This window comes from Denticeps clupeoides, chromosome 8 (genome assembly GCF_900700375.1).
Source record: "Denticeps clupeoides chromosome 8, fDenClu1.1, whole genome shotgun sequence".
NCBI classification, from domain to species: Eukaryota; Metazoa; Chordata; class Actinopteri; order Clupeiformes; family Denticipitidae; genus Denticeps; species Denticeps clupeoides.
Genome location: NC_041714.1, coordinates 13,479,214 through 13,502,848, shown reverse-complemented (window position 1 = coordinate 13,502,848; position 23,635 = coordinate 13,479,214). Strand labels below are relative to the sequence as shown.

Here is a 23,635-nt window from a genome sequence, read left to right as displayed (position 1 = left end):
ATAATGGTGATGGTGCCAGGCCACGCCTGAGAGGAGGCGAAAGCCAGGGGCGGAGAGGGACCGCAACTTTTCCCCAGCCACATTCCCCCGAACTCCCGACTCCGTCTCCGCCACGTACAATGTCCGGCGTGGCGTCCACACTCGCCAGGAAGAGGGCTCTGGCCGCGGGCTTCGGCTCCAACGCCAACGCGGTCAAGTACCAGAACCAGAGCTTCGAGGCGCTGCGCGCCGAGTGCCTGAGCCGCGGGACGCTGTTCGCGGACCCCGCGTTCCCCGCCGCGCCGGAGTCTCTGGGCTTCAACGAGCTGGGACCCCGCTCCTCCAAAACCCGCGGCGTGCAGTGGAAAAGGCCAGGGGTACGTTGTAAAGCCGTAATAACATAAATAGTTTATTTATTTATTTATTTATTCTGGACAGTAATTTTCTCTGAGATGGGCGTGGCCATACACTGGGATACAGAAACATGGCTCATAGCTCTGGGAGTTTCCGTATTAACTTTGCCCAAAAGCTCTGAACTGTTGTAAGGTCCCAGCCCTGTAAAACAGGCTGTAAAACATCGCTGGGAGCTGGTGAGGCCACTCAATAAGATGGCTTCTGGGTAAAACCAGCTTCTTTCTGTGTGTCTGCAGGAACTGACTTCCAACCCTCAGTTCATCGTCGGAGGAGCAACAAGAACGGATATTTGCCAAGGAAGCTTAGGTTAGTATGACCAGGTTCACGTTTGGTTCAATCAGAAATAATAATACAAAAAAACTAAGGTGGGGAAAATGTAACGCGGTTTTAAAGATGAATGTAGAGACGGGTTAAAACCACAGGTAGCAGCCTCGTAACCGGACAAGCCCCTGTACTGGTCCGGCTGGATCGGGTTTTTAATGTGCCTGGATCGACGTCCCTCCTCATCATTTACACACCACAGGAGCCTTTGTGATCCTCTGGTGTGTTTCCACAGCGACCACGTTACTTCTCTCATGTTTGTTCAGATCGTGCCCTGTGTTAAAAGGCAGGCGATGACAGGTTCAAGTTCAGAGTGGGCGAGAAGGTCTCTTCACCTCCTGTACATGTGCTGGGAAACACAGCAGGCCGGTCCAGTCGTCTAGAACACACAACCAGAACAGGAACATTTTTTCTGGAACATTGTGCTGGAGGATGGCAATGATTGTACGATCCAGGAACTAGTATGTAGAGTGAAACCGAAAAGGGGCAGAAAGCAGAAGCCTTCCATTCCAGCGGGTGGAGGAAGAGCCTGATGATATTTATACCACATTAGATGACATGATCTCGCCAGCAGTCCATGTTCTTTTCTTGTCTGGGTTTTGAGTTCTTTAAAGATTACTTAGCTGGAAATTGTCATTTGGTCACCGATAGTCGGCTTTCTTTTTTTGTTTCTTCACTTCAACGTATTTTTCAAGAGTCAGTGAGTGTTTGGGATCTTGCGTGGGCTGGGGAGGCACTGACAGAACCTGTTCTCCACTGAAAGAGAGCTCTGTGGAGACCAGTCTGCTGTGTGGTTTGTAATTTAAACGGCTGAAAAGCTCTGAATGCACGGAATGCACCATGAATCATAAACTGTTGTATCTTTCCTCAGGTGACTGCTGGCTCTTGGCAGCTATCGCCTCCCTGACCCTCAATGAGGACGTTTTGGCCAGGGTGGTGCCTTCAGATCAAGGCTTTGGGACCAACTATGCAGGCATTTTCCACTTCCAGGTAGCAATGAAGGAAAGATATAAATAATATAATATGTGAAATTGTATTGTTTTAAAGATTTGTGTGGCTATAATGGTTGCTATAAGCACAAAAGTAGCTAAGGCCCTCTATTCACATGTAACTAATCTAATGTACAATGATAATAATAGTAATAATAGCTCAACTCACTAAGCTCGTCAAGGAACATGAAAGTGAAAGTGAAGTGATTGTCACTTGTGATACACAGCAGCACAGCACACGGTGCACACAGTGAAATTTGTCCTCTGCATTTAACCCATCGCCTTGAGTGAGCAGTGGGCAGCCATGACAGTGTGGCGCCCGGGGAGCAGTGTGTGGGGACAGTGCTTTGCTCAGTGGCACCTTGGCGGATCGGGATTCAAACCGGCAACCTTCTGATTACTGGGCCGCTTCCTTAACCGCTAGGCCACCACTGCCCCACATGCTCTGTGTGCTTATTTGTGTTCTTATAGCAATAAAATGAAATAAAAGTCTTTTTTGATCAATTTTAAGTTTATGGTTGGTTCATGCTACAGTCGGAAAGACTGTGATTACTGTGGGCTGCAAACATTAGTCCAATGTTGGGCTTTAATAATAAAGATATAGTTTGAATCATTGCCTGTGGATGAGATTAGTCACACAGCTGACTGTCATTCTTTTTCATTTGTTTCTGCATGCAGTGTTTTTTTTTTTTTTAGGCGTGGCAAATGGAAATTGTACGATGGGATAGGAAGTCAGGCTGAGTCAGAATAGAGGAACACCACCAGTCCCGCAGGAAGGGCTGTTCTTGTGTTTGTGCCACTGATTTTGTTTTCCTCAAATGACATATCCTCCATTGCGTGTTCTCAATTCGTGTTCCATTTCATCCCACTGCTGATGTGATTGAAATCGTGGGCACATTCCCACAGGTTTGTAGGCCTTTGTCTGCCTGAATGTGCCCCAGGCTGTGTTTTGTGCTCCCCGCCTCAAATTATAGTCATTAGAGGATCTCCAATTTTTAATTAATCTTCCAGTTCTGGCAGTTCGGAGAGTGGGTGGATGTAGTGATTGACGACCGTCTGCCAACCAGAGATGGAGAGCTGCTGTTTGTCCACTCAGTGGAGGGCTCTGAGTTCTGGAGCGCCCTGCTGGAGAAGGCTTATGCTAAGTAAGTGCACAGAGATCCTTATCTAACAAAAAAAAGTATCTAAAATTTTTTTAACCTAGATCTACATGGATTTTCTTCTGTGAGACTGTCATTTGGCCTAACTCTGTTTTTCCATTTTTCAATAACCTTATAAATATATAAATATACTGGTCAAAAAAATAAAGGCAACTCAAAAATAAGACACCCTAGATCTGAATAAATGAAATATTCTTTCTTTACTTTGTTCTTTACATACTTGAAGGTGCTGACAACAAAATCACACAAAAATTATCGATGGAAATCAAATTTATAAACCCATGGAGGTCTGGATTTGGAGTCACACTCAAACTTTAAAGTGGAAAAACACACTACTGGCTGATCCAACTTTGTAATCCTTAAATAAGTCAACTCGGCTCAGTAGTGTGTGTGGGCTCCCTACAATGCCTGGGCATGCTCCTGATGTGGTGGCGGATGGTCTCCTGAGGGATTTCTCCCCTAAGTCTCTCCGGACTAAAGCATCCGCCGACTCCTGGACAGTCTGTGGAGCAACATGGGGTTGGTGGATGGAGCGAGACATGATGTTCCAGATGTGCTCAATTGGTCATTTTGCTGGGCTCTGGCAGTGCTCCTCTGGCAGTGCTCCTCCTGTTCCTCCTTGCACAAAAGTGGAGTTAGCGGTCCTGTTGCTGGGTTCTTCTTGCAGATCCTACAGACCTTTCCAAGTCTCCTGATGTAATTGCCTGTCATCTGGTAGTGCCTCCATGATCTGGACACTACGCTAACAGTACGAATTGATATGTCATCCTGGATGAGCAACCACTATTTCAATTGCAGCATGTGAAATTGATTGTCAGTGTTGCTTCCTAAGTGGACAATTTGATTTCACAGAAGTGTGATTGACTTTGAGATACATTGTGTTTTCATTGTTCCTTTATTTTTTTGAGCTGTGTAAATAATTATATATTACCATAGACTCTGTGTAGAAATTAGGGATGGTATCTATCATCTGAGACATAAGTGGCCTATCCTTTCAAATACGTCCTCCTTTCCCTGCAGTGAGATAAATTGATCCAATGAATCATTGACAGTGTGTTTTTATCCCTTAATTTATGGCTATATGTACAAAGGGAATGTCAGCCAAGGAAAACACTTTTAATTATTTTCCTCTCAAAGATAACGAGGACTTTTGTAACCTTCCATATATCTATAAAGGTGTGGTGTGACGACCAGTACAGTACATTTGTCTCTTGTGAATGTTTTTTTCCTTTTGTGCAAATTAACTCCATAGCTAGCCCTAGTTACTCCTAATAGGAGTTAAAGGGGAAAAATAAGTAAAATCACATGTTACTCCAGGTACACAAAGTTGATGCTCTATTGAAGTTGTTTGTACTTTGTTCTAACTTTGAAAAAAACCCTTTGTCTGATCCCTGAATTGAGACATGACAGGCTCAAACTGGTGAACGCATTAAACACCACAAAAAAGTACACTGATTCCATAATGCCAGTGGCAGGGGTTGGGTGCTAGGGCCCAAGCATGACACGCAAATCTATAAATGATCAGAGCGTTGGTTTCTCTTAAAATTTGCAAGACAAAACATATTTCTCTTCCAGTTAGAATTCACTGGTTTATCGTCACTTGCAGAGTAAACGGATGCTATGAGGCCCTGTCAGGAGGCTCCACCACTGAGGGCTTCGAGGACTTCACTGGAGGCATTGCCGAAAGCTATGAGCTAAGGACAGCACCACCCAACTTGTTCCAGATCATCAGGAAGGCTCTGGAGTCGGGGGCCCTGCTGGGCTGTTCCATAGACGTACGCACTGTTACTGCTTGCCTTTAAAGGCGTGGGGGCATGTCGCATATTGACTAAAGGACTGTTCTGTTCACTGCAGATCGCCAGTGCTGCCGACTCTGAAGCCATCACCAACCAGAAGCTGGTGAAGGGTCATGCCTACTCTCTCACTGGAGCAATCGAGGTTCTTTTTCTGTGGTTATTGTATTGAGGTTACTAAAAATTGCTGCTTCTGGCCTTGTCCTCTGAATCAGTGTTGATTTCAGGTGAACTACCGAGGACGAAAAGAAAAGCTGGTCCGGGTGCGTAACCCTTGGGGACAGGTTGAGTGGACAGGAGCCTGGAGTGACAGGTAAGACACCTTATGGAACACGATTTTGCTTGAACAAAGTTAGGTTTATGTCACATTCTGTGGCCAGAGTTGACCCTGTCTTTTTTTGTGTTTCCTGTAGCTCCTCTGAGTGGAACTCTGTTGATCCTTCAGATCGTGAGAATGTGAAGGCTGACGATGGAGAGTTCTGGTACTGTGAACATTCCAAACGTTTGCTGTAACATTGCACATAGAATTGTATGCACCCCTGATGATCCTATGCGTGCTTTTGTTGTCACTAGGATGTCATACACCGACTTCATCAGGCATTATTCCCGGCTGGAAATTTGCACACTGACACCGGACACTTTGTCATCTGACTCGGTCAAGCACTGGAGTGTGTCAAAATTCGATGGCAGTTGGAGGAGAGGTTCCACTGCCGGGGGCTGCAGGAACAACCCCTGTAAGTGTCTGGCTTCAGACAAGACCTAACCTGCTGATTAAGCACGTCTAATTAGGCTCACCCACAGGCCCCCGCAGCCTCGCCCAAGCTTCCTCAGCATTGCATTGTTTATATATTCCATAAGCCACCATGAACTCTATATTGACTGTAGACAGTCATTGCATGTCGTTCACTGTCTGTGCCCAATTCAAATCAACATATACAGGGATTTTCTGTTTTTGGAGCAAATAAGCCCTCAAGGGTAAAAAATGCACATTATGTTTAGATTTTAGGTCATGCCAATAAAAGAGGTTATTAAATTTTTCCTGTAGACACGTTTTGGATGAACCCCCAGTTCAAGATCAAGCTGAATGAGGAGGATGACGACCCAGATGACAATGAGGTTGGATGCAGCATCGTGGTCGGCCTGATCCAGAAGAACCGGCGCCAAATGAGGAAGGTTGGAGAAGACATGCACACCATTGGATATGCCATTTATGAGGTAAGAGGGTCTCATCTGCCTGCTAACCTCCAACCTACACCAGTCTCCAAACCTGTTTCTTATTACATACCACATGCATGTGGCCCAAGGCTCACATTCCGTGGTTTAGCAGTAAACATTTCTGTGTTCTGTGGCCAGGATGTAGCCATAAAGTAACATCAAGTCAGGAGGCTATGATAACAAAATAACATTAAAAGAGCTCCATAACTGTGTTCTGATACCTATATAACTGTTCTGATTGTAAATAAAAAACATATACATTCATTTTATTTAGAACACTTCCTGTAGAAGGTATACAAATTGAAATGTATTACTTATACTTGTACATACTTGCCCACGTTTAGCTTAGGTACAGAAAAGCTTAAAAGTACTGTTTGTATGGTTCTAGCTCTGTATGTTCTGTATGTATTACTGTTGGTCTAGTAACTAAGTTGTGATGAGTGGTCAATTTTGAGAATTTTGACAACTAAAAGCCTAAAAAGAGTGCTTAAGTATAATGTGGTGTAATATGCCACATATAAATCTCTTATGTCAGAAAACAGAAAATCATTTTTTCAAATGCATTCTCAGTTTCCTGCTTTCCAATAGTTTATTGTGACCTTATTTCCCATTTACAGCATTTATCAGACGCCCTTATCCAGAGCGACTTACAATCAGTAGTTACAGGGACAGTCCCCCCCTGGAGCAACTTAGGGTTAAGTGTCTTGCTCAGGGACACAATGGTAGTATGTGGGATTTTGGGTCTTCTGGTTCATAGGCGAGTGTGTACATGCATCCGCTGTCTGCTACACCATTCCAAGGATTTTGTGTTATTAATTCGCTAATGATCGTTTTTTTATTTTTATTTCCAGGTTCCTCCTCAGGTGAGTATACACCTTTATTGAGCTCGTCAAAGCAACAACAAAGAGCGTAACTTCTCATGGACAGATTTCTTGCACCCCCTTGGCTTCTTGCAGTTCCATGGGCAGACTGAGGTGCACCTGGACAAGAACTACTTCCTGACCCATGCCCAGAAGGCTCGCTCGGACACCTTCATCAACCTGCGCGAGGTCAGCAGCCGCTTCAAGCTGCCCCCCGGGGAGTACCTCATAGTCCCGTCCACGTTCGAGCCACACAAGAACGCGGACTTCTGCGTGCGCGTGTTCTCCGAGAAGCAGTCCGAGATGCAGTAAGTGCTTTAGGCCCTTTTCTCCTGATTTCACACATTTCTACTCAGAGGGATGAATGAACATGAATGAGAACAGAACCGGTGACAGTGGCAGTGGTGTGGTTGTTCCTTTTTCAGGACCTGTGACGACCCTGTGGAGGCAGAGCTGGATGATGTAAGAGCTCCATCCTGTACCCCGTGTTGTTCTTTACTGGTGTGAAGGCTAACGCTGTTTCTTCCTCAACAGGAAGTGGTTTCTGAGGATGAAGTTGATCCCTCATTCAGAGGCTTGTTTACCAAGCTTGCAGGAGATGTACGTGTGTATATATATATATATATACACGTATATATATTTGTTTTGCTAAGAGCATTTTCTATTATATTATTTTATCATTATATTTCAGTGCAGAATGTTTGTTGTGATTCTTTAAGGACATGGAGATCTCAGCAACAGAACTGCAGACCATTTTTAATAAAGTGGTTTCCAAACGTGAGTACATTTACCCCTCCTCCAACATTCCTTCACAGTCTTGGTAGTCAGTGATGCTCATTTCTCATTTCTAACAGGAACAGACATCAAAACAGATGGCTTCAGCCTCGATACCTGCAAGATCATGGTAAATCTCATGGATGTATCCTTCCCAAAAGGTCTGTTTATGCTGGATCGTTACAAATTTCATTCCAGTGAGCGCTTACAGGCGTACAGGCCTTGACTCTTAAGTAGGACAGTGGGAATGGCAAGCTCGGCCTGGGAGAGTTCGCCTTGCTATGGAAGAAAGTCCAGAAATACTTGGTGAGCTCTTCCATACAAATAACGGCTTCATTTAATTCCACACTGGCGACAATTAATGGATTGCTGAGCCACTTTTGCATATTTACTTTTCTCCCATAGGCCATCTACAAGAAGAACGACATGGACGGCTCGGGAACTATGAGTACACCAGAGATGCGCATGGCTTTGAAAGAAGCAGGTGCAGTACAACATGCAACCTCTGTGCAAATCTCACCTTACTGTGTCTTTACCACAGTGCATCTGATTTAAATGAACTACGTGTTTGTGCAGGGTTCACTTTGAACAGCTGTATTCACCAGATTTTGGTGGCCCGTTTTGGAGAAGCTGACATGACTATTGACTTTGACAACTTTGTGGCCTGTCTGATACGCTTGGAAATGATGTTCAGTAAGAAGACATCTTCTTTTTCTGCAAGTGTTTAAGAATGTGCGGTTTTAGTGCTGATATTCTAACCAGTTTTCTCCCTTTCTCAGAGGTGTTCAAGAAGTTGGACATTGACGGAAAAGGACAAATTGAACTTAATTTCATCCAGGTAACATTAAATGCTATGCTCAGAAATTTGTGTGAAATGTATTTGAAGTCATGATGTTCCATAAATGCTTTTTTCTGTATTTTTTATTTTGCAGTGGCTGACAATTGTCATGATCTAGAGGCATCAAAGCTGTGTGTCTGAACATGCATTTTTAAGAAAGTAAGAAGTACAGAGCACTTATACAGGGTGTAATATTAAAAAAACTTTAAATGCTAAAGTCTTGTAACATTAGACCCCTAATGGCATGGATATTAATACAGGCATTTTAGAATTATATCCTGTAAGAGTGCCTTCTTACTTTCATTAGGACCAGCCTATGGCCTATCACCTGATTTTTAACAGCAGGGCACTTTTTAATGCTTATTTTAAACTTCAACATACCAAAATATATAATTTCTATTTGTATGAATGTTTAAATGTTTATATTACATGTGGATTAAAGCCAGTGCAATTTTAAAACCTTTTTTGTATCTCTTCCTTATTTCTGGACTGTTATTTTGAGAGGTGGAGGAGCGTTTAAAGACAGCGGCCCGCTGGCTCCTCCCACTGGGCGGGGCTCCGGCGCCGCAGTTCGGTGCTTGTGCGTGTGGGGTCCGCGCGATTAGCACTTTCCGCCCGACCCGAGATTTAATCCCGACCAGGAGTCGCCCGCAGCGTACCGCGCCGTGTCCGGACCCGGTGGAGCGGTGAGTCGACGCAGAGTTCGTCGCTGCGACGAACGGCTCTGGTCGTTGTATAACGGCGCGACAGCGGCACAGCGACGTCCGCCACTCTGATTTACTCTTCGGTGACGTCACGCTGCTCCAACGCGCCGCGGCTGGTCGTTAATTGAATTAAGTTCTGTGCGCGAGTGAGGGACGCTGTTAAACGCTTCAAATAAAATGCCAAGTAAAATGGCAATGAACAAAGAGCTCATCAATTGACAAGACAGATTTAGAACAAATGCGAATTTAAACTTTTTTATTATTATTATGATTTAGCAAATTCATTTTGAGATTAATGCAGCGATCCAGCATTGTACCTCCAGATTTTTATGCCTCTAAATATAGAATCTAAGAATTATTCTGGGTGAAACCTGATTCTAACATCAAACTGTCTTATAGCGATGTCTATGTTTATAACTAATATATTGTAATATCTTTAATATATAATGTGGCTGAAGGAGTCGTTTACTTATATGAAGTAGTCATTGATCTGCTGCCTCTGTGTGCATTGTGGTGCTGTAATAGAATTTATTATGCTGATGGCCTGTCTGGCATGCTGGTGCATATGGACGCCCATTTTCTGACCTGCTGCTTTATCAGTGTCAACACTGCTTCGGTTGGACCGAATCAGTGGATTATGTCCACTCAGGAACGTACTAACAGCCAGTTACGCGCAGGGCCGCTGTGAATATGTGTTGTCAGTGTGTGCGAGACACTGGACACTGGGATGCATTAGGTTTTTCACCGGTCGTACAGTTTCAACACATGGTCATTGTCTGCTGGCCCAAAAAGTTCAGCAGCGATTTCAGGATTTCTATGGCAACCTTTCTTTTCGAGGGGCTCTCTCCGGCCTACTAAGCTGTTCATGATTTCACGCCCCTCCCCTTCACAACAGGCCCACAGGAGCAAATAATATGAAATGTTAATGTGTTTCTCCATTAATGATTATGTGAGTGGTTTGGTTTACAGCATGAAAGAAATCTGTAAGGCTTTCATGCCCTGTGTTCTGGCCTGAGCCAGCAAAAATGTTCCCAGTTCAATGATTCAGTTATTAATCTACATCTTCATAGTCTAGACTCCTTCATGTTGATACTTGACTTTATTAAAGTGATCTGTAGGCCCAGTGGTACAAATATTCTATTATTTACCATAAATTATGCAAGACAACAACTGAAGGCTGTACCCTGGAAATGAGAACAAATAAAAGGAGTTTTTTGACCTTTGCTGCAAAACTGCTGGTGGCACATGAATTTTTGATCGCTTTGTTTTGAGATGTCAGTTTGCATCATTCATTCGCGGCTGGTCCTGCAGCAGCTTGAAGAGCAGCTTGGCGCGGAGCTTTTAACATGCAATTAGCTCAACAGCAGCTCCAGCTCGCTCTGGGGCCGCAACAATTGCACAAATGAGGGAAAAAAAGAATATTGACCCACTGCAGCCTGGTGGGCTCCACGGCGCACCAGACGCTCGCTCAGCTTTCCTGCAGATCTCTGCTTATTGGAGGAGTGACACGCCTTCACATCCGTCCTGCAAACAGTCCTTTTTCCAGGCATTGAGGGGATAGAAGTCTTTCTCGGATTAGAAAAAAGGGTTCCATCTGTTTGTGTGTGTTTTCAATGGAGATGTCAATAAATTGATCTCTTCTTTTCCTCTTTAAAGCCCCCACGTCATCCACAGACGTTCCCAGGTACTGTTTGACTGTCCTTTTATCATTTATCTTGTGTAGAGCACCCACCCTTCCTTAACAGTTAAGTAAATTTCACAACCTAATCATCTTAAAGGTCCATCTTATAGGAAACAATGGAAAACAGCATGTTGGTCATGATCGGTAAAGACACTAATGTCCACTAACGCGACTCCACCCACATCCATATTACCATCATGCTCGTATTACCATACTACAATCATGCTCAGGGCAGTGGTATCCTAGCAGTTAAGGAAGCGGAAAAGGACACATTTTGTTGTGTCACCATATGCTGTGCTGCAGTGTTTCACAATGACAATCACTTCACTTTCACTTTTTCACCAACACTGTATAATTCTCAAGACGGTCCAGTCAGCATCCATCAGTTCAAGCAACTGTCATAGGCTGCCTGGTGACTCAAACAGTAATTGAAATAATCAATGATCAGTTTTTGCAAATTAAAGAAAATGCACATTCAAACGTTTCAACACTTACTGCATGTTGAGCATAATGAAGGGGATTTTGAAGGGTCTAGTAGTATTCTTAATGAGAGACCTTCATCATCATCAGGAGCAGCAGCAGCATAATGAGACGATCATAAACACGAGTGACGTTTTCAACACGGGAACTCTTTCACCACTGTTGGAAATGTGACCGCGTGAAATACTGTCATCACGGCAGAAGTTTTGAAGAGCCTCAAATATGAAACATTCTGCCTTAGTTGACGTTCGTGGGTGTTGTAATGGACTCCTTCACCGCGAACCGTGGCCTTCATATTTCCATGCATGAAAATCTGTGTTTCGTGATGAAGCGTGTCTGGGCCGCTGCGCTTAGCGAGTGGGATACCGGGCAGTGTGGATGTGTGGGTGACTGATAAGGCAGCCCTGCCTGTGTGCCACCTTTGAGCCCGCTGTGCTATTTATACCCCGCTTGTCTCCTTCAGGGCTGAAGGAGTGTCTTCTTGTATCTGTATCGGCGCCAGCATGTTTTCCTACGGAGGGATCTCCGCGCACGTCTATGCCAACAGGCTGAAGGCAGAGGGCATGGGCACCAAAGAGCAGGCGGCGCCCTTCCTCAATCAAGACTACGAGGCGCTGAGGCAGGAGTGTTTGGAGACGGGCTGCCTGTTCGAGGATCCTTGTTTCCCCGCCGAACCCCAGTCCCTGGGCTTTAAGGAGCTGGCACCCTACACCTCCAAAACCCGCGATGTGGAGTGGCTGAGACCCACGGTGAGAGAGAGAGCATTTCAGTCCATACAACCCATAAAAATATCCAGATTCTGGTGGTACATTCACATCGATCCTTCACATCATTTCACTTCAACAGCATGACTGCTGTATGTGTAAAAAATTACCATAATACAGAGCAAATATATATATGTAATATAGAATAAATACACTGCTCAGAAATGAAGGGGCCTAGATTGTGGATTGTTTGAGCTGTTTTCTTTTGTAACCTCTTGAGAATATGGTTATTGCTCATGCTCTAATTCCAGTAAACAAAGTTATGAAACGAAATAATTCTAAAATATATTAGTTATAAACATTTTAATGAATGAATTAATGTTTTAATAGTTGAATGTGCCAACAACAAAATCACACAAAAATTATCGATGGAAATCAAATTGATCAACCCATGGAGGTCTGGATTTGGAGCCACATTCAAAGTTAAAGTGGAAAAACACACTACAGGCTGATCCAACTTTGATGTAATGTCCTTCAAACAAGTGCAGCTCAGTAGTGTGTGTGGCCTCTACGTGCCTGTATGACCTGAGACATGTCTGTGGTCACCACCTGCAAAACCACTCCTTTATTGGGGATGTCTTGGCCTAGCGGTTAAGGAAGCAGGCCCGTAATCAGAAGGTTGCTGGCTCGAATCCCGAACCGCCAATGTGCCACTGAGGTGCCACCAAGCAAAGCACCGTCCCCACTCGCTGCTCCCTGATTGTCAATCAGTGCTGCTTCCTAAGTGGACAGTTCTATCACAGAAGTGTAATTGACTTGTAGTAACATTGTGTTTAAGTGTTCTCTTTATTTTTCTGAGCAGTGTATATCTTATTAGTTTAACAAATAGATTCAAGGTAGAAGTTTTTTCCTTTGAGATGCTAGCACATATTAAAAATATGGTGAAAAGGTCAAACGTCAATAGACAGAATTTATGAGATTGTGTTTATGTTTATAGTACGCTTTCTGACAGGATCTGGCATGTTGAAGAATGGAATGGTAGGGTCGGTATGCTCTTGTGCTCAGTTTGTTGGTGCTGGAATTTGCAGGGTTGACCAGCGCGTGCCATTGAGTCTAGTCATAGCAGCAACTCCCCTTCAAGGCCCAGTGTGGGAGGGGCTGCTCCTCTACAGCTGTTCCTGTCTCCTCCTCCATACCCACTGTAGTCACCATTAAAACCCCACTGTAACACATTATACTGAGTTGCAGCGCTTTGACGCTGCTTAATGGCTGCCACTTAACCCCTTTGAGTAAAGTGCTTCCATGCATTAGCACTATGCTCACCCCTGATTTATGACCATGTTTATTTATTCAAATGATGTTATTTTGTTCACTCCTCCATTCATTCAGGAACTTATAGATGACCCCCAGTTCATTTTGGGTGGAGCCACACGAACAGATATCTGCCAGGGAGCTCTTGGTGAGTTAATTTAGCATCTAGTGTCATGAGCACTTAACGGTAATGTGGCATGTTAACACACACTGTAGCTGAGGGCTCTATAGAGGGCTTCCCAGACTGACTCAGAGAAGCGCTTGTGGTCTGAATAACTGCCTGGGCGGGACTGGACTGAGTCATGTGGAAGAAATTCACTGCTGCTCATTCATCCCGTGTTCTGAAGTAAAGCAAACATGAAGATCGCGAAAGATATCATTCTTTCACTGCCCACCACACATTTCTGCAGATTCGTAGGTTGCACGCTTTATCCAAACAGCTCCGGGAGTGTGGAAAATTCCACTCGTTGTGAGGTTATTACTATAGTAAACAGTGTGGCCTTGCTGTGGCCTTCACTGTAAGCCTGCTGCCCCCCAGGTCCCTCTGCTGGGTATGGGAGGTATTGCACCGCCGAGCTGCACCGCCCTCATTCTCCCTCTGTTCTCAGGGGACTGCTGGCTGTTGGCAGCCATCGCTTCACTGACTCTGAATGAGAAGATTCTTCACCGCGTCGTCCCTCATGGCCAGAGCTTCCAGGACGACTATGCTGGCATTTTCCACTTCCAGGTAGTGTCGCCCGAATCTCCTCGTGCCTCTGTTCACTAAGGATAGAGAGAGAAAAGTTGGAGAGCTTCAGGTCAGATTAACCCTGTAAACAGCCAGACCTGATTTCTGTTTCCTTGATTTCCAGTTCTGGCAGTTTGGAGAGTGGGTGGATGTTGTCATCGATGACCGACTGCCTGTGAAAAATGGGGAGCTCATGTTTGTCCACTCTGCTGAGGGCAACGAATTCTGGAGCGCCCTGATCGAAAAAGCTTATGCCAAGTACATGACGTTTTGCTCACTGCACATGCCCAGTTACGATGTCTGTAGGAACCTCATCAGAGGGTTTCACTGTTCACAGGCTCAACGGCTCATATGAGGCCCTGTCCGGAGGAAGCACCACAGAGGGCTTTGAGGATTTTACTGGTGGTGTGTCGGAGATGTATGAGCTCCGACGGCCTCCCAAGGACCTGTACCGCATCATCAGCAGAGCTCTGGACAGAGGCTCTCTGCTGGGCTGCTCTATCGATGTGAGGCTCGACCATTAATCCTTTCACATCCCACAATAATACACACTCCAGATCTCCAGGCCAGAACACAGAATATTATTACTATAGCACAGCTCTGACTAGATACACTCTTACTAGGCTGGCTGCATCAGGACAATAATATCTGCCTAATATGAGCAGCATTGTCAGATTGGGTGGTTTTCAACATGTAAATGTATTTTAATTCATTTGAAACAAAGCTCAATAATGTTTCAGATTTTGATTCAGAAAATGGAACTCATTTTCCCACAGCCAACAGAGACTATCGGTTACAAACATGCATAACATCTGGTAAAAAATACAGATTTATTTTGATGGGGAAGACGTTATTTTTTGGCAGATCACCAGTGCCTTTGACATGGAAGCTGTGACCTTCAAGAAGCTGGTGAAGGGCCATGCATACTCAGTCACCGGCCTTAAACAGGTTCATCACTCTGTTTCTGTCAGTGTGTGTGTGTGTTTTGCATTTGTGTAGTGTTCGTGTGTGTAGACGTTGTCTCCCCTCTGGTAGGTGGAGTTCAGGGGATGCATGGAGAAGCTGATCCGGATCAGGAATCCTTGGGGACAGGTTGAATGGACGGGGGCCTGGAGTGACAAGTGAGTGTCGACATGAATGAAATGGTTTCTTGTGTAACATCTTTCTCATCATAATAAACCTGTAAGGCAATAAGTGGCCTGAAACATGACGTAGTAACACGATCCATTCTCCACGGTCCTGCCCAGCTCACCTGAGTGGGATGAGATTGATCCATCGGAGAGAGAGGACTTGCATCTGAAGATGGAGGATGGCGAGTTTTGGTGAGATTTTAACATTATTGTTTTCTGTACATGGTTTTTTATCAAGTTCAAGCAATGGAGGTTGAGTTCTTTCTATGAGATTAATAAATTGCTTAGAAAGAAAATTATAATATTCAAGAAAAAAATGTATTAGTGTAAATGGTGCATACAAGCAGTGTACTGGCAGCACTGGCAGCACCATTCTTCTTTGAATCCTACCGATTTCTACTGAGAGGTGTTTATTTCAGTGGGTAATAATGAGTTCTAAGTCATTTGTGAGGTAATGTTTTTTTGTACATCTTCGATGGTCATCTGTCAACAGGATGTCCTTTAACGAGTTTTTGCGTCAGTTCTCACGGCTGGAAATCTGTAATTTGACGCCGGACGCTCTGAGCGAAGACGATGTCGGGTTCTGGAGCAACATCACCTATCAAGGTTCCTGGAGGAGGGGCAGTACTGCTGGTGGCTGCAGGAACCATCCTAGTGAGTAATTAACCTGCCACACACATAAAAACTACAGAATATTCAGAAATTATGCATTTTACTAGACTGTCCAGCAGGAGGCGTACTCTGACTACAGATGTTTTTTGGTTCTTGTCCTGCAGACACATTCTGGATAAACCCTCAGTACAAGATCACTCTGCTGGAGGAGGACGATGACCCTGATGATGATGAGGTGGCCTGCAGCTTCCTGGTGGCACTGATGCAGAAGGACCGGCGGCGCTACCGGAAGCAAGGCCAGGACATGCACACCATCGGCTTCGCCATCTACGAGGTGGCAAGAATGTTCCCGAACATCCCTGTTTCATATTAAATACCAACACCAGGGGGTCAATTTTCCCAGCACCATCTAAGACGTAGCGTTTGAGGCTTGTTCACTAATGTGACAGTCATCAGGATTTACAGAAATCACCTGATTACTGCTAGCTAGTTATCTGTATGTGAGAGACATGGATCTAACTGCACACCCAGCCCTTTTTGGTGTGAAATTATTTCTGACACCCATAAATAATACTGTTTTAATAAAAAATGGAGGACCCTGTAGGCATGATTGACAGCTGTCACACACCATACTTCCTCATTCTAGACAAATGAAACCCCCTCCTGTCAATACGTCACACGCCCAGCAGCCTCTATCGCCTCCCCTTCTCCCTTTCCTCTCCTTATATCCCTTGACAACAGGGTATGTCAGACGACATCACAAATGTGACCACGCCTACTAGCAACGCCAGCATGCAGATAATCAGCACTTTAATTCTAGCATTGTGATGGGTGAACTAGTGAATGTGACATTAGTGAATCTGGCCAAATATATAACATACATAGTGCCAAGGAAAAAAGGACCTTCACTTTAGTAAGACTATTACATTTACGGATAAGAAACAAACTTTTAGAATGTATTTGTTTATAGGATTGTAAAGTTCCTTATTTCTCTTCCCCAGATTCCTGAGGAGGTATGGACTGATGCCCCCAGTTTAGGTTTTTATGAAACAATAATTTTCATGACTTAGATGCACGTGATCAATCTGTTTCACACCATGATAATATATGAGTGGAAGAACATCAAAAGTACCTGAAATGAAGAAGTTTGCACTCGCTTCCTCTCATCTCCTACTCTGGGGAACCTACAGCACTGCACAGTTTCCGATCTGATCAGGTGAATGGTGACAACCTGAAACTGTGCAGGACAGCAGGTTCTTACGACTGGAGATGAGAAGCTCTGTAATAAAGTATGGAGACCTGTGGCAGTGAAGAGTCCATCTTCCTAACTGCAGTTCAGGGGCTGTCAGAACGTGCACCTGAAGAAGAACTTCTTCCTGACGAACTCCTCGTGTGCACGCTCCGAGACCTTCATCAACCTGCGCGAGGTGAGCACTCGCCTTCGCCTGCCCCCGGGGGAGTACCTCATCGTGCCCTCCACCTTCGAGCCCAGCAAGGAAGCCGACTTTGTGCTGCGGGTCTTCACTGAGAAGCAGTCTGAGACCACGTGAGTGTGAAGGTGTGTGTGTGTACATATTATCCACATTATGAAGTACTAATTGTGTGTTCATGCGCCAGTGAGTTGGATGACGAGATCTCAGCAGACTTGGGTGATGAGGTGAGAAACGTCTTCATCTCACTGCTACTTCACAAACATGAGGTGTGTGATCTCATCCTCTTAATCCATTTCACTGGTTTCACAGGAGGAAATCACAGAAGATGACATTGACGATTCCTTCAAGTCCATGTTTGCCCAACTGGCTGGAGAGGCTGGTTACTTTCAATATATACACACACACACACACACACACACACACACACACACACAAACATATTTTGTGACCCTAATGAGCCAGTATGAAGAATCGCCTCTAGATCTAACCACATTCCTGTTTCAGGACATGGAGATATCAGTCCGTGAGCTCCAGACTATTCTCAACAGAGTTGTATCTCGACGTGAGTCCTGCCATTGCATCTTCAGATAAATGTTAATCCACAGAATATTCTCAATGTGTGAGGTTAACTTGTTTCCAAGTTGGATGGTGTTCTCGCCTCTTTCAGACAAGGACCTTAAGACCGATGGCTTCAGCGTGGATTGCTGCAGGACCATGGTTAACCTCATGGATGTATCCTTTGGAGCCATTTCATTGTAACTGAGAAGGCTTGCTGAAGAGCGGTGATGAGATATGTTGATGATTCCTTTGACTTGATTAAATCCAGAAAGATGGCAGTGCCCGTCTGGGCCTGGTGGAATTTCAGATTCTATGGAATAAAATCAGAAGGTGGCTGGTAAGAAGAGACACATTACAGTTCAAATGGTGCAGTGATCTTTTTAAAATTGGCTTTATGGTAACGTTTTATGTAGGGTACCTTCAGGCAGTTTGATCTTGATAAGTCCGGGGCCATGAGCGCATATGAAATGCGCCTTGCTGTGGAAGATGCAGGTACGTTTGTATTTATTTCCTTTTTTTTTGTAAGTCTGAATATACCATCTCAGATTACATAGGACAAACAGTTCAAAGTGGTGCTTTTCTTCCTCAGGCTTCAAGCTCAACAACAAACTGAACCAGATCTTGGTGGCCCGCTATTCAGAGAATGAGATCATCGACTTTGATAACTTCATCTGCTGCCTGGTCAAGCTGGAGGCCATGTTCAGTACGTGCTCTGCAGCGCTAACGATGGTCCAGTTCCATCGTTAATATACACCAGCCAGCCACATCATTAAGAGCACAGACATACATTAGGCAAAAAGTGAACATTTTGTCCTTGAAATTGATCAATAAGGACCAAAAGGGTCACAGAATCTCCAGCACTGCAACTATAGTGGGAGGTGATCTGCAGTGATCCTACAAAAGGAGCCAAGGTTTATTGGGGTGTGAAGACATGGCATCAGGATGCATCGTGGGAAGAGGGCGATGTATACATGGGGAATCTTGGTTCCTGCGTTCTTGTGAATGTTACTTTGACATGTAGCACCTACCTAAACGTTGCTGAACAAGTCCACCCCTACATGCAAACAGTATTCCCTAGTGGCAGTGTTCTTTTTCAGAAGGACAATGCACCATGCTACACCACAGCATGGTTTGAGGAACACCAAAAAATAGTTTGAAGCGTTGACTTGACCTGGGTCTAGTGGAGTCTGTGGTCATAATGTGATGCCTGACTAGTCTAAATAAATCAGGTATTGTAGATGTTTTTAATGTGTGTTTTCCCCATTTAGGATATTTCGATCAGATGAACAAAGATGGAACTGGTGTGGCTGAGATGAATATGACAGAGGTTTTTTTTTTAAATACACTATTAAATATACTAGTTTCTTCTGCCAACATATCAACTACATGGCCCTGATAACCTTTACTCCATTGTTCTCTTTTTTTGGCATTAGTGGTTGTTTATTACAATGTGTGGCTGAACTGGACCAACGCCATAGAGGAACAAACAAAGCGGAAGTTCAAAACCAGAGTGGCCTGCTGAAGTGCCTCACCAACGAAGCCCAAGCCCAGCATTCGCATTCGCATCCGCACCTCCACATAATCCAGTGCACTTGGAACTGTGGAACGTCAGCCTAGGCACATATAGCCCAAACATACACACACTCAGCATGTTTATGTAGAATATGCCTTAGCTTTCAGCATGATTGTGCTCTTGTGAATGTTAAATGTGTTACAGGTGTATGGTCCAGAGCATACACTTATGTGTTTTTATTTTTTTTTTAATAACAATAAAGCTGTGGATTTGGAAAGAACCGCAGTATTGTATTTCTGATGCTGTCTTTCTTTTTTATTTGTATATTTGAAGAGAACTGTCATGTGGAGTTCCCTTCCTACTTAATGAACTAAATTCAATTCATACCGTTTATTGAATTGAAACCTCAGTCCTGGTCATGAAAGCTCCATTTGATGTAATAATGAAATCACATCCAATTATCATACACTTGGTCTTTTTTTTCAGCCAAGATCCAAAATTGGATCAATTTGCCAGCATTTTTACAAAACTGATACCTCCCTTAGGGTTTTTCCCCTAATCTTCCTTCTTTAGCTGCTCCTGTTAGGGGTTGCTACAGAAGCAGGCTGTCCACACAATTCACAACGTTTCATGACTTATGCCCTTCCTGGAGCAACCCTCACCCTGAGCTTTGGTCCATCACAAAGGAATACACTGTCATGTTTTTAAACTGTGGGTTTTTAAAAGTCCTCTGGGGTAATACAGATGACATGTTACTACCCCAGAGATTCTGAGGAACCATTGTATGAACCAAAATCCAAACACTCATGTCACGTTGTCTAAAAATTAAGCTTGGGCTTCAAGTCGCGTTCTGGACTACGTCTCTGAAAATGGTGCCCGGTCTGGACAGTAATTATAAACGTTTTGATGTACTAATGCACATTTATTTTCAAGAGTAACATCACTGGCCAAATTATGAAAAATTTATGTAAATTAGCATGTTTCCGATTCCAAAAAAAAAAAAAAAAAAAAAAAAGTCCATTAAATGTAACCACATTTTGCTACACAAACCTCTGCGCAATGGCTAACAGTTTGGAATACTCTCCTTCCATTTTTCGCAAGTGTGTTGGTAAGGGGACCTTGATTCTAGTGCCAGTGGGATTCCCATTGTCCTCAATCAAAACCACATTGTTAGAGTCAAACCGAGGGGTCATGCGAGACCCTGGCATCTTGTGTCCAACGATAAGGGCTTTCTTCTTCTGGCCCTTGATCGCCAGCAGCACCCGGTCACCGACTTTGCCAACGCCCTTCTTGTTATACACGTGGATTACTTTAGGTGGGCGATGGTACGGGGTGTTTCCAAGGGAGCTGTTATCCACCACCCTAACCCGGGTAAGTTTCTGGATGGCTGCTGCGGCCGCTGACAAGCTGACAAAGCAAGAATGCAGAATTTTCTTAGCCATTTACCACGAAGAACATATACAACAGTACAACCATTATATATTTTTTCCATTATATTGCCTTTGTCCCTGGGCCAGACTTCACCGCTGCTTCGTTTTGAATATCAAAATAATATCAGAGTTCATACAATTCTATAAGTTTTTGATTTGTGTTTTTAACTAAAACTTAAATACTGTACAGAACTATAAAAGAAAAGTAAAACTGTTATGTACACTGAACAAGGACAAACAGGACAACATCTTGTAAGATGTTTGTAGGTGGATATGTTGGACATTTCTAACAGGACACACAACATAAGACAAACATGTGCAAAATAGGCAGGATGGCTGGAGGTGTACTGATTGCTGGGGGTGGAAGTGGAACCCCGATGATGTGCTCTGCTGTCTTCACTATCTGCTGCAGCAATGTTGCCGTTCCCGTACCAGAGGATGGGTGGAGGGAGGTGGGCCTTCTTCAGCTTCCTGAGAAAGTGCAGACGTTGCTGGGCTTTCTTGGTGGTGGAGGTGGTGTTGAGGTTCCAGGAGAGGTGGTCTGTCATGTGGACACCCAGGAACGTCATGCTGCTGACAATATCGACAGCAGATCCAACGATGTGCAGTGGGTGGGCACAGTCAGTTTCTTCCTGAAGTTGCTAACCATCTCTTTGGTCCTTTTGCATCCCTGTGGGGAACCTGTGCTCAGTCTGAGGACCTTGGAGGTGTTATCTCCTATAGACACAGACTGAGTCCTGTCTGTTAGGAAGTCCAAGATCCAGCTGCAAAGTGGAGAGCTTATTCCCAGCAGGTCCAACTTCATTACAAGTTTCTGAGGGATGACAGTATTGAATGCTGAGCTGAAGTCAATAAACAGCATTCTGGTGTAAGTGTGTTCTTGCTATTTACCTGGACAACTCACAGCTCTCTCCTTCTACAACAGCCCGCAACCTTGGAGTAACAATAGACAACCAACTCTCCTTCTCGACTCACATCAGCAATCTTTCCCGCTCATGTAGATTCCTTTTCTACAATATCAGACGAATCCGCCCTTATCTGTCAACCCAGGCCACCCAACTACTGGTTCAGTCCTTAGTAATCTCAAGACTGGACTACTGTAACTCCCTCTAGCTGGTCTACCACTATGCACCATCCAACCTCTACAACTCATACAAAATGCAGCAGCATGACTGATCTTCAACCTTCCCAAATTCTCCCACACCACCCCTCTGCTACGCTCCCTCCACTGGCTCCCAGTAGCTGCACGCATCAGGTTCAAAATACTGATGCTGGCCTACAAAGCCAAACATGGAGTAGCACCATCCTACCTCACAGCCCTTATTACACCTCGCACTGCACCTCGTATTCTCAGAACCTCCTGTACTGCTCGCCTGGTCCCTCCATCTCTGAAGGTAAAAGGAAAACATTCATCTAGACTCTTCTTCATCTTGGCCCCTTGGTGGTGGAATGAACTTCCCCTCGAGGTCGGAACAGCTCAGTCACTGAGTATTTTCAAACGACAGCTCAAGACCTTCCTCTTTAGAGAATATTTAGATTAACTTTTAACTTTCTTATTGTCGAACTTGTGTACAGAACCTACAGCAGAGTGAATAAAAAGATTGTATTCATAGTTGGGGTCCTAGTGAACCAGAATTGATCTCTTCATCGATGGTAACTTGAAAGCGCGTTGTAAGTCGCTCTGGATAAGGGCGTCTGCAGTTGACTTCTATGGCACTGGAAAGATCTTGGTGGTTTTGAGGCAGGTAGGTACCACGGCTAAACTCAGCGATGTGTAGAAGATATCTGTGAAGATGTCTGCAAGCTGGTCAGCACACTACCGTAGCACCAGACCAGGAATGTTGACTCTGCGGAGGGTCATCCTGATGTCTCCCGTGGAAAGGCAGAGGACCTGGTCGTTGGGAGAGGGAGTCGTTTTCCTCGGTGGCTCCCCGATCTCTGCCTCAAAGCGTGCAAAGAATTCATTCAGCTCATCTGGGAGGGAGGGGTCGTGGCTGCAGGACCGATGTGTTGGCTTGTAGCCCGTGATGGTCAGGATCCCCTGCCACATGCGCCGTGTGTCCTTTATATATACACGTGCACCATAATTTATACCCAGTATTCTGGGATCTTTGTTTCACCTTATATTGTGCATTAAACTCCAAAACTGGCTCTAATAGAAAACATTTCTATTTTAAAAACCCCAGAGACAATTAAGTTGTGTTTCTAGATATAAAAGAAGCACAGTGTGACACTCACACTATGCAAAATGACTGAAAATGATTGAACAGCAGTGATCAGTAAAATGTTATATTACCTAAAGGTTCGATGCTGCACGCTTGACGCCAGCTCTGCAAATACAACTCCAGTCGATCGCACGAAGGCCATGGTTCCTGCGAAACAAACAGCAAACGAATTAGCGTTGTATTTTATGAATTAAACTCAAAACTGAAGAAGCTAGCTCGGCGTGTGCTGGATTGCCGAGTTGGGGATAGATTATGCAACATAGCAATAAAACATCTAAAACATTCCACCGAGGAGCCGCGAGTCTTTAGTCGTGATCTGCAAGACAATTAGAATATGTTCTATTTTGTAGAAATAGAAAAAAAACAACCAGGATCACCTCACACGAGCACCCAATGTCAGCGAGTCTCTTCCGTCCCGGCGGAAGTCGATGCGGAACCGCGATGGTCCTCCGGCGCCATCTACTGGTGCGGCGTGTGGCCCGCAGGTGCCGCTGCACGGTTCACACGACGCAGCGCATGAAATATTCATTTAGAACGCACAATGCACATGAATCACACACGCGTTGGTTTTGATTCACCAATACTTAGAGTCAAAAGTAAATCCTTTCAACACTGCATTGTGGTGCACGGAGGGCAATCAAATACAGCTTGAGAGTAAAATAACCACCTCCTACTCAATAGCTTTTAAAGTATCGTAGAAGTATTACATATTGCTATATTTAAATGGAATCGAATTTTAGAAAAACTGGTGCTTTGGCCGCGTTCAAATACCAGTTTTTCCAAT

At 44.4% G+C, this 23,635-nt stretch overlaps 3 protein-coding genes across 6 annotated transcripts; 2 read left to right on the top strand and 1 right to left on the bottom strand.

The window, feature by feature from the left end:
• The first annotated feature begins 29 nt into the window (after positions 1-29).
• Positions 30-8,802, top strand: capn2a (calpain 2, (m/II) large subunit a). The gene is made up of 21 exons (XM_028988343.1): positions 30-356; positions 630-699; positions 1,586-1,704; positions 2,715-2,848; positions 4,470-4,638; positions 4,718-4,801; positions 4,884-4,969; positions 5,070-5,138; positions 5,230-5,390; positions 5,702-5,871; positions 6,723-6,734; positions 6,828-7,039; positions 7,157-7,193; positions 7,266-7,331; positions 7,451-7,508; positions 7,586-7,650; positions 7,743-7,811; positions 7,911-7,989; positions 8,082-8,198; positions 8,285-8,343; positions 8,438-8,802. Exons 1-21 carry the CDS (start codon positions 120-122, stop codon positions 8,459-8,461), a joined length of 2,097 nt encoding a protein of 698 aa, XP_028844176.1. The 5' UTR covers positions 30-119; the 3' UTR covers positions 8,462-8,802.
• A 93-nt stretch (positions 8,803-8,895) lies between these two features.
• On the top strand, positions 8,896-19,476 carry capn1a (calpain 1, (mu/I) large subunit a). 4 transcript variants are annotated; one of them, XM_028988340.1, is made up of 23 exons: positions 8,896-9,029; positions 10,704-10,731; positions 11,672-11,957; positions 13,302-13,371; positions 13,832-13,950; positions 14,075-14,208; positions 14,288-14,456; positions 14,815-14,898; positions 14,986-15,071; positions 15,198-15,272; positions 15,574-15,734; positions 15,857-16,026; positions 16,694-16,705; positions 17,027-17,238; positions 17,310-17,349; positions 17,435-17,500; positions 17,630-17,687; positions 17,793-17,857; positions 17,952-18,020; positions 18,097-18,175; positions 18,273-18,386; positions 18,952-19,010; positions 19,117-19,476. In XM_028988340.1, exons 3-23 carry the CDS (start codon positions 11,712-11,714, stop codon positions 19,141-19,143), a joined length of 2,115 nt encoding a protein of 704 aa, XP_028844173.1. In that variant the 5' UTR covers positions 8,896-9,029; positions 10,704-10,731; positions 11,672-11,711; the 3' UTR covers positions 19,144-19,476. The 4 variants fall into 4 exon arrangements, with proteins under 4 accessions (XP_028844173.1, XP_028844171.1, XP_028844174.1 ...); XM_028988338.1 differs by having other exon boundaries at positions 17,435-17,687; XM_028988339.1 differs by lacking the exon at positions 10,704-10,731 and having other exon boundaries at positions 8,901-9,029; positions 17,435-17,687.
• Positions 19,477-19,489: 13 nt separating this feature from the next.
• mrpl14 (mitochondrial ribosomal protein L14) lies at positions 19,490-23,405 on the bottom strand. The gene is made up of 3 exons (XM_028988344.1): positions 23,229-23,405; positions 22,923-22,998; positions 19,490-20,603 (listed from the first exon to the last, which is right to left on the bottom strand). The coding sequence occupies exons 2-3, from the start codon at positions 22,991-22,993 to the stop codon at positions 20,237-20,239; spliced, it is 438 nt and encodes a 145-aa protein (XP_028844177.1). The 5' UTR covers positions 22,994-22,998; positions 23,229-23,405; the 3' UTR covers positions 19,490-20,236.
• Between the last annotated feature and the right edge of the window lie 230 nt (positions 23,406-23,635).

What these genes read in the sequence shown, in the direction of transcription:
- capn2a (XM_028988343.1), top strand. Translation starts at nt 120, where the DNA reads ATGTCCGGCGTGGCGTCCACACTCGCCAGGAAGAGGGCTCTGGCCGCG. An exon ending in ACAGGAGCCTGGAGTGACAG is followed by an intron (nt 4,970 to 5,069) that starts GTAAGACACCTT and finishes TGTTTCCTGTAG; the next exon opens with CTCCTCTGAGTGGAACTCTG. An exon ending in TAATAAAGTGGTTTCCAAAC is followed by an intron (nt 7,509 to 7,585) that starts GTGAGTACATTT and finishes CATTTCTAACAG; the next exon opens with GAACAGACATCAAAACAGAT.
- capn1a (XM_028988338.1), top strand. Translation starts at nt 11,712, where the DNA reads ATGTTTTCCTACGGAGGGATCTCCGCGCACGTCTATGCCAACAGGCTG. An exon ending in TGCTGGGCTGCTCTATCGAT is followed by an intron (nt 14,457 to 14,814) that starts GTGAGGCTCGAC and finishes ATTTTTTGGCAG; the next exon opens with ATCACCAGTGCCTTTGACAT. An exon ending in TGGCTGCAGGAACCATCCTA is followed by an intron (nt 15,735 to 15,856) that starts GTGAGTAATTAA and finishes CTTGTCCTGCAG; the next exon opens with ACACATTCTGGATAAACCCT.
- mrpl14 (XM_028988344.1), bottom strand. Translation starts at nt 22,993, where the DNA reads ATGGCCTTCGTGCGATCGACTGGAGTTGTATTTGCAGAGCTGGCGTCA. An exon ending in GTGCAGCATCGAACCTTTAG is followed by an intron (nt 20,604 to 22,922) that starts GTAATATAACAT and finishes TTGCTTTGTCAG; the next exon opens with CTTGTCAGCGGCCGCAGCAG.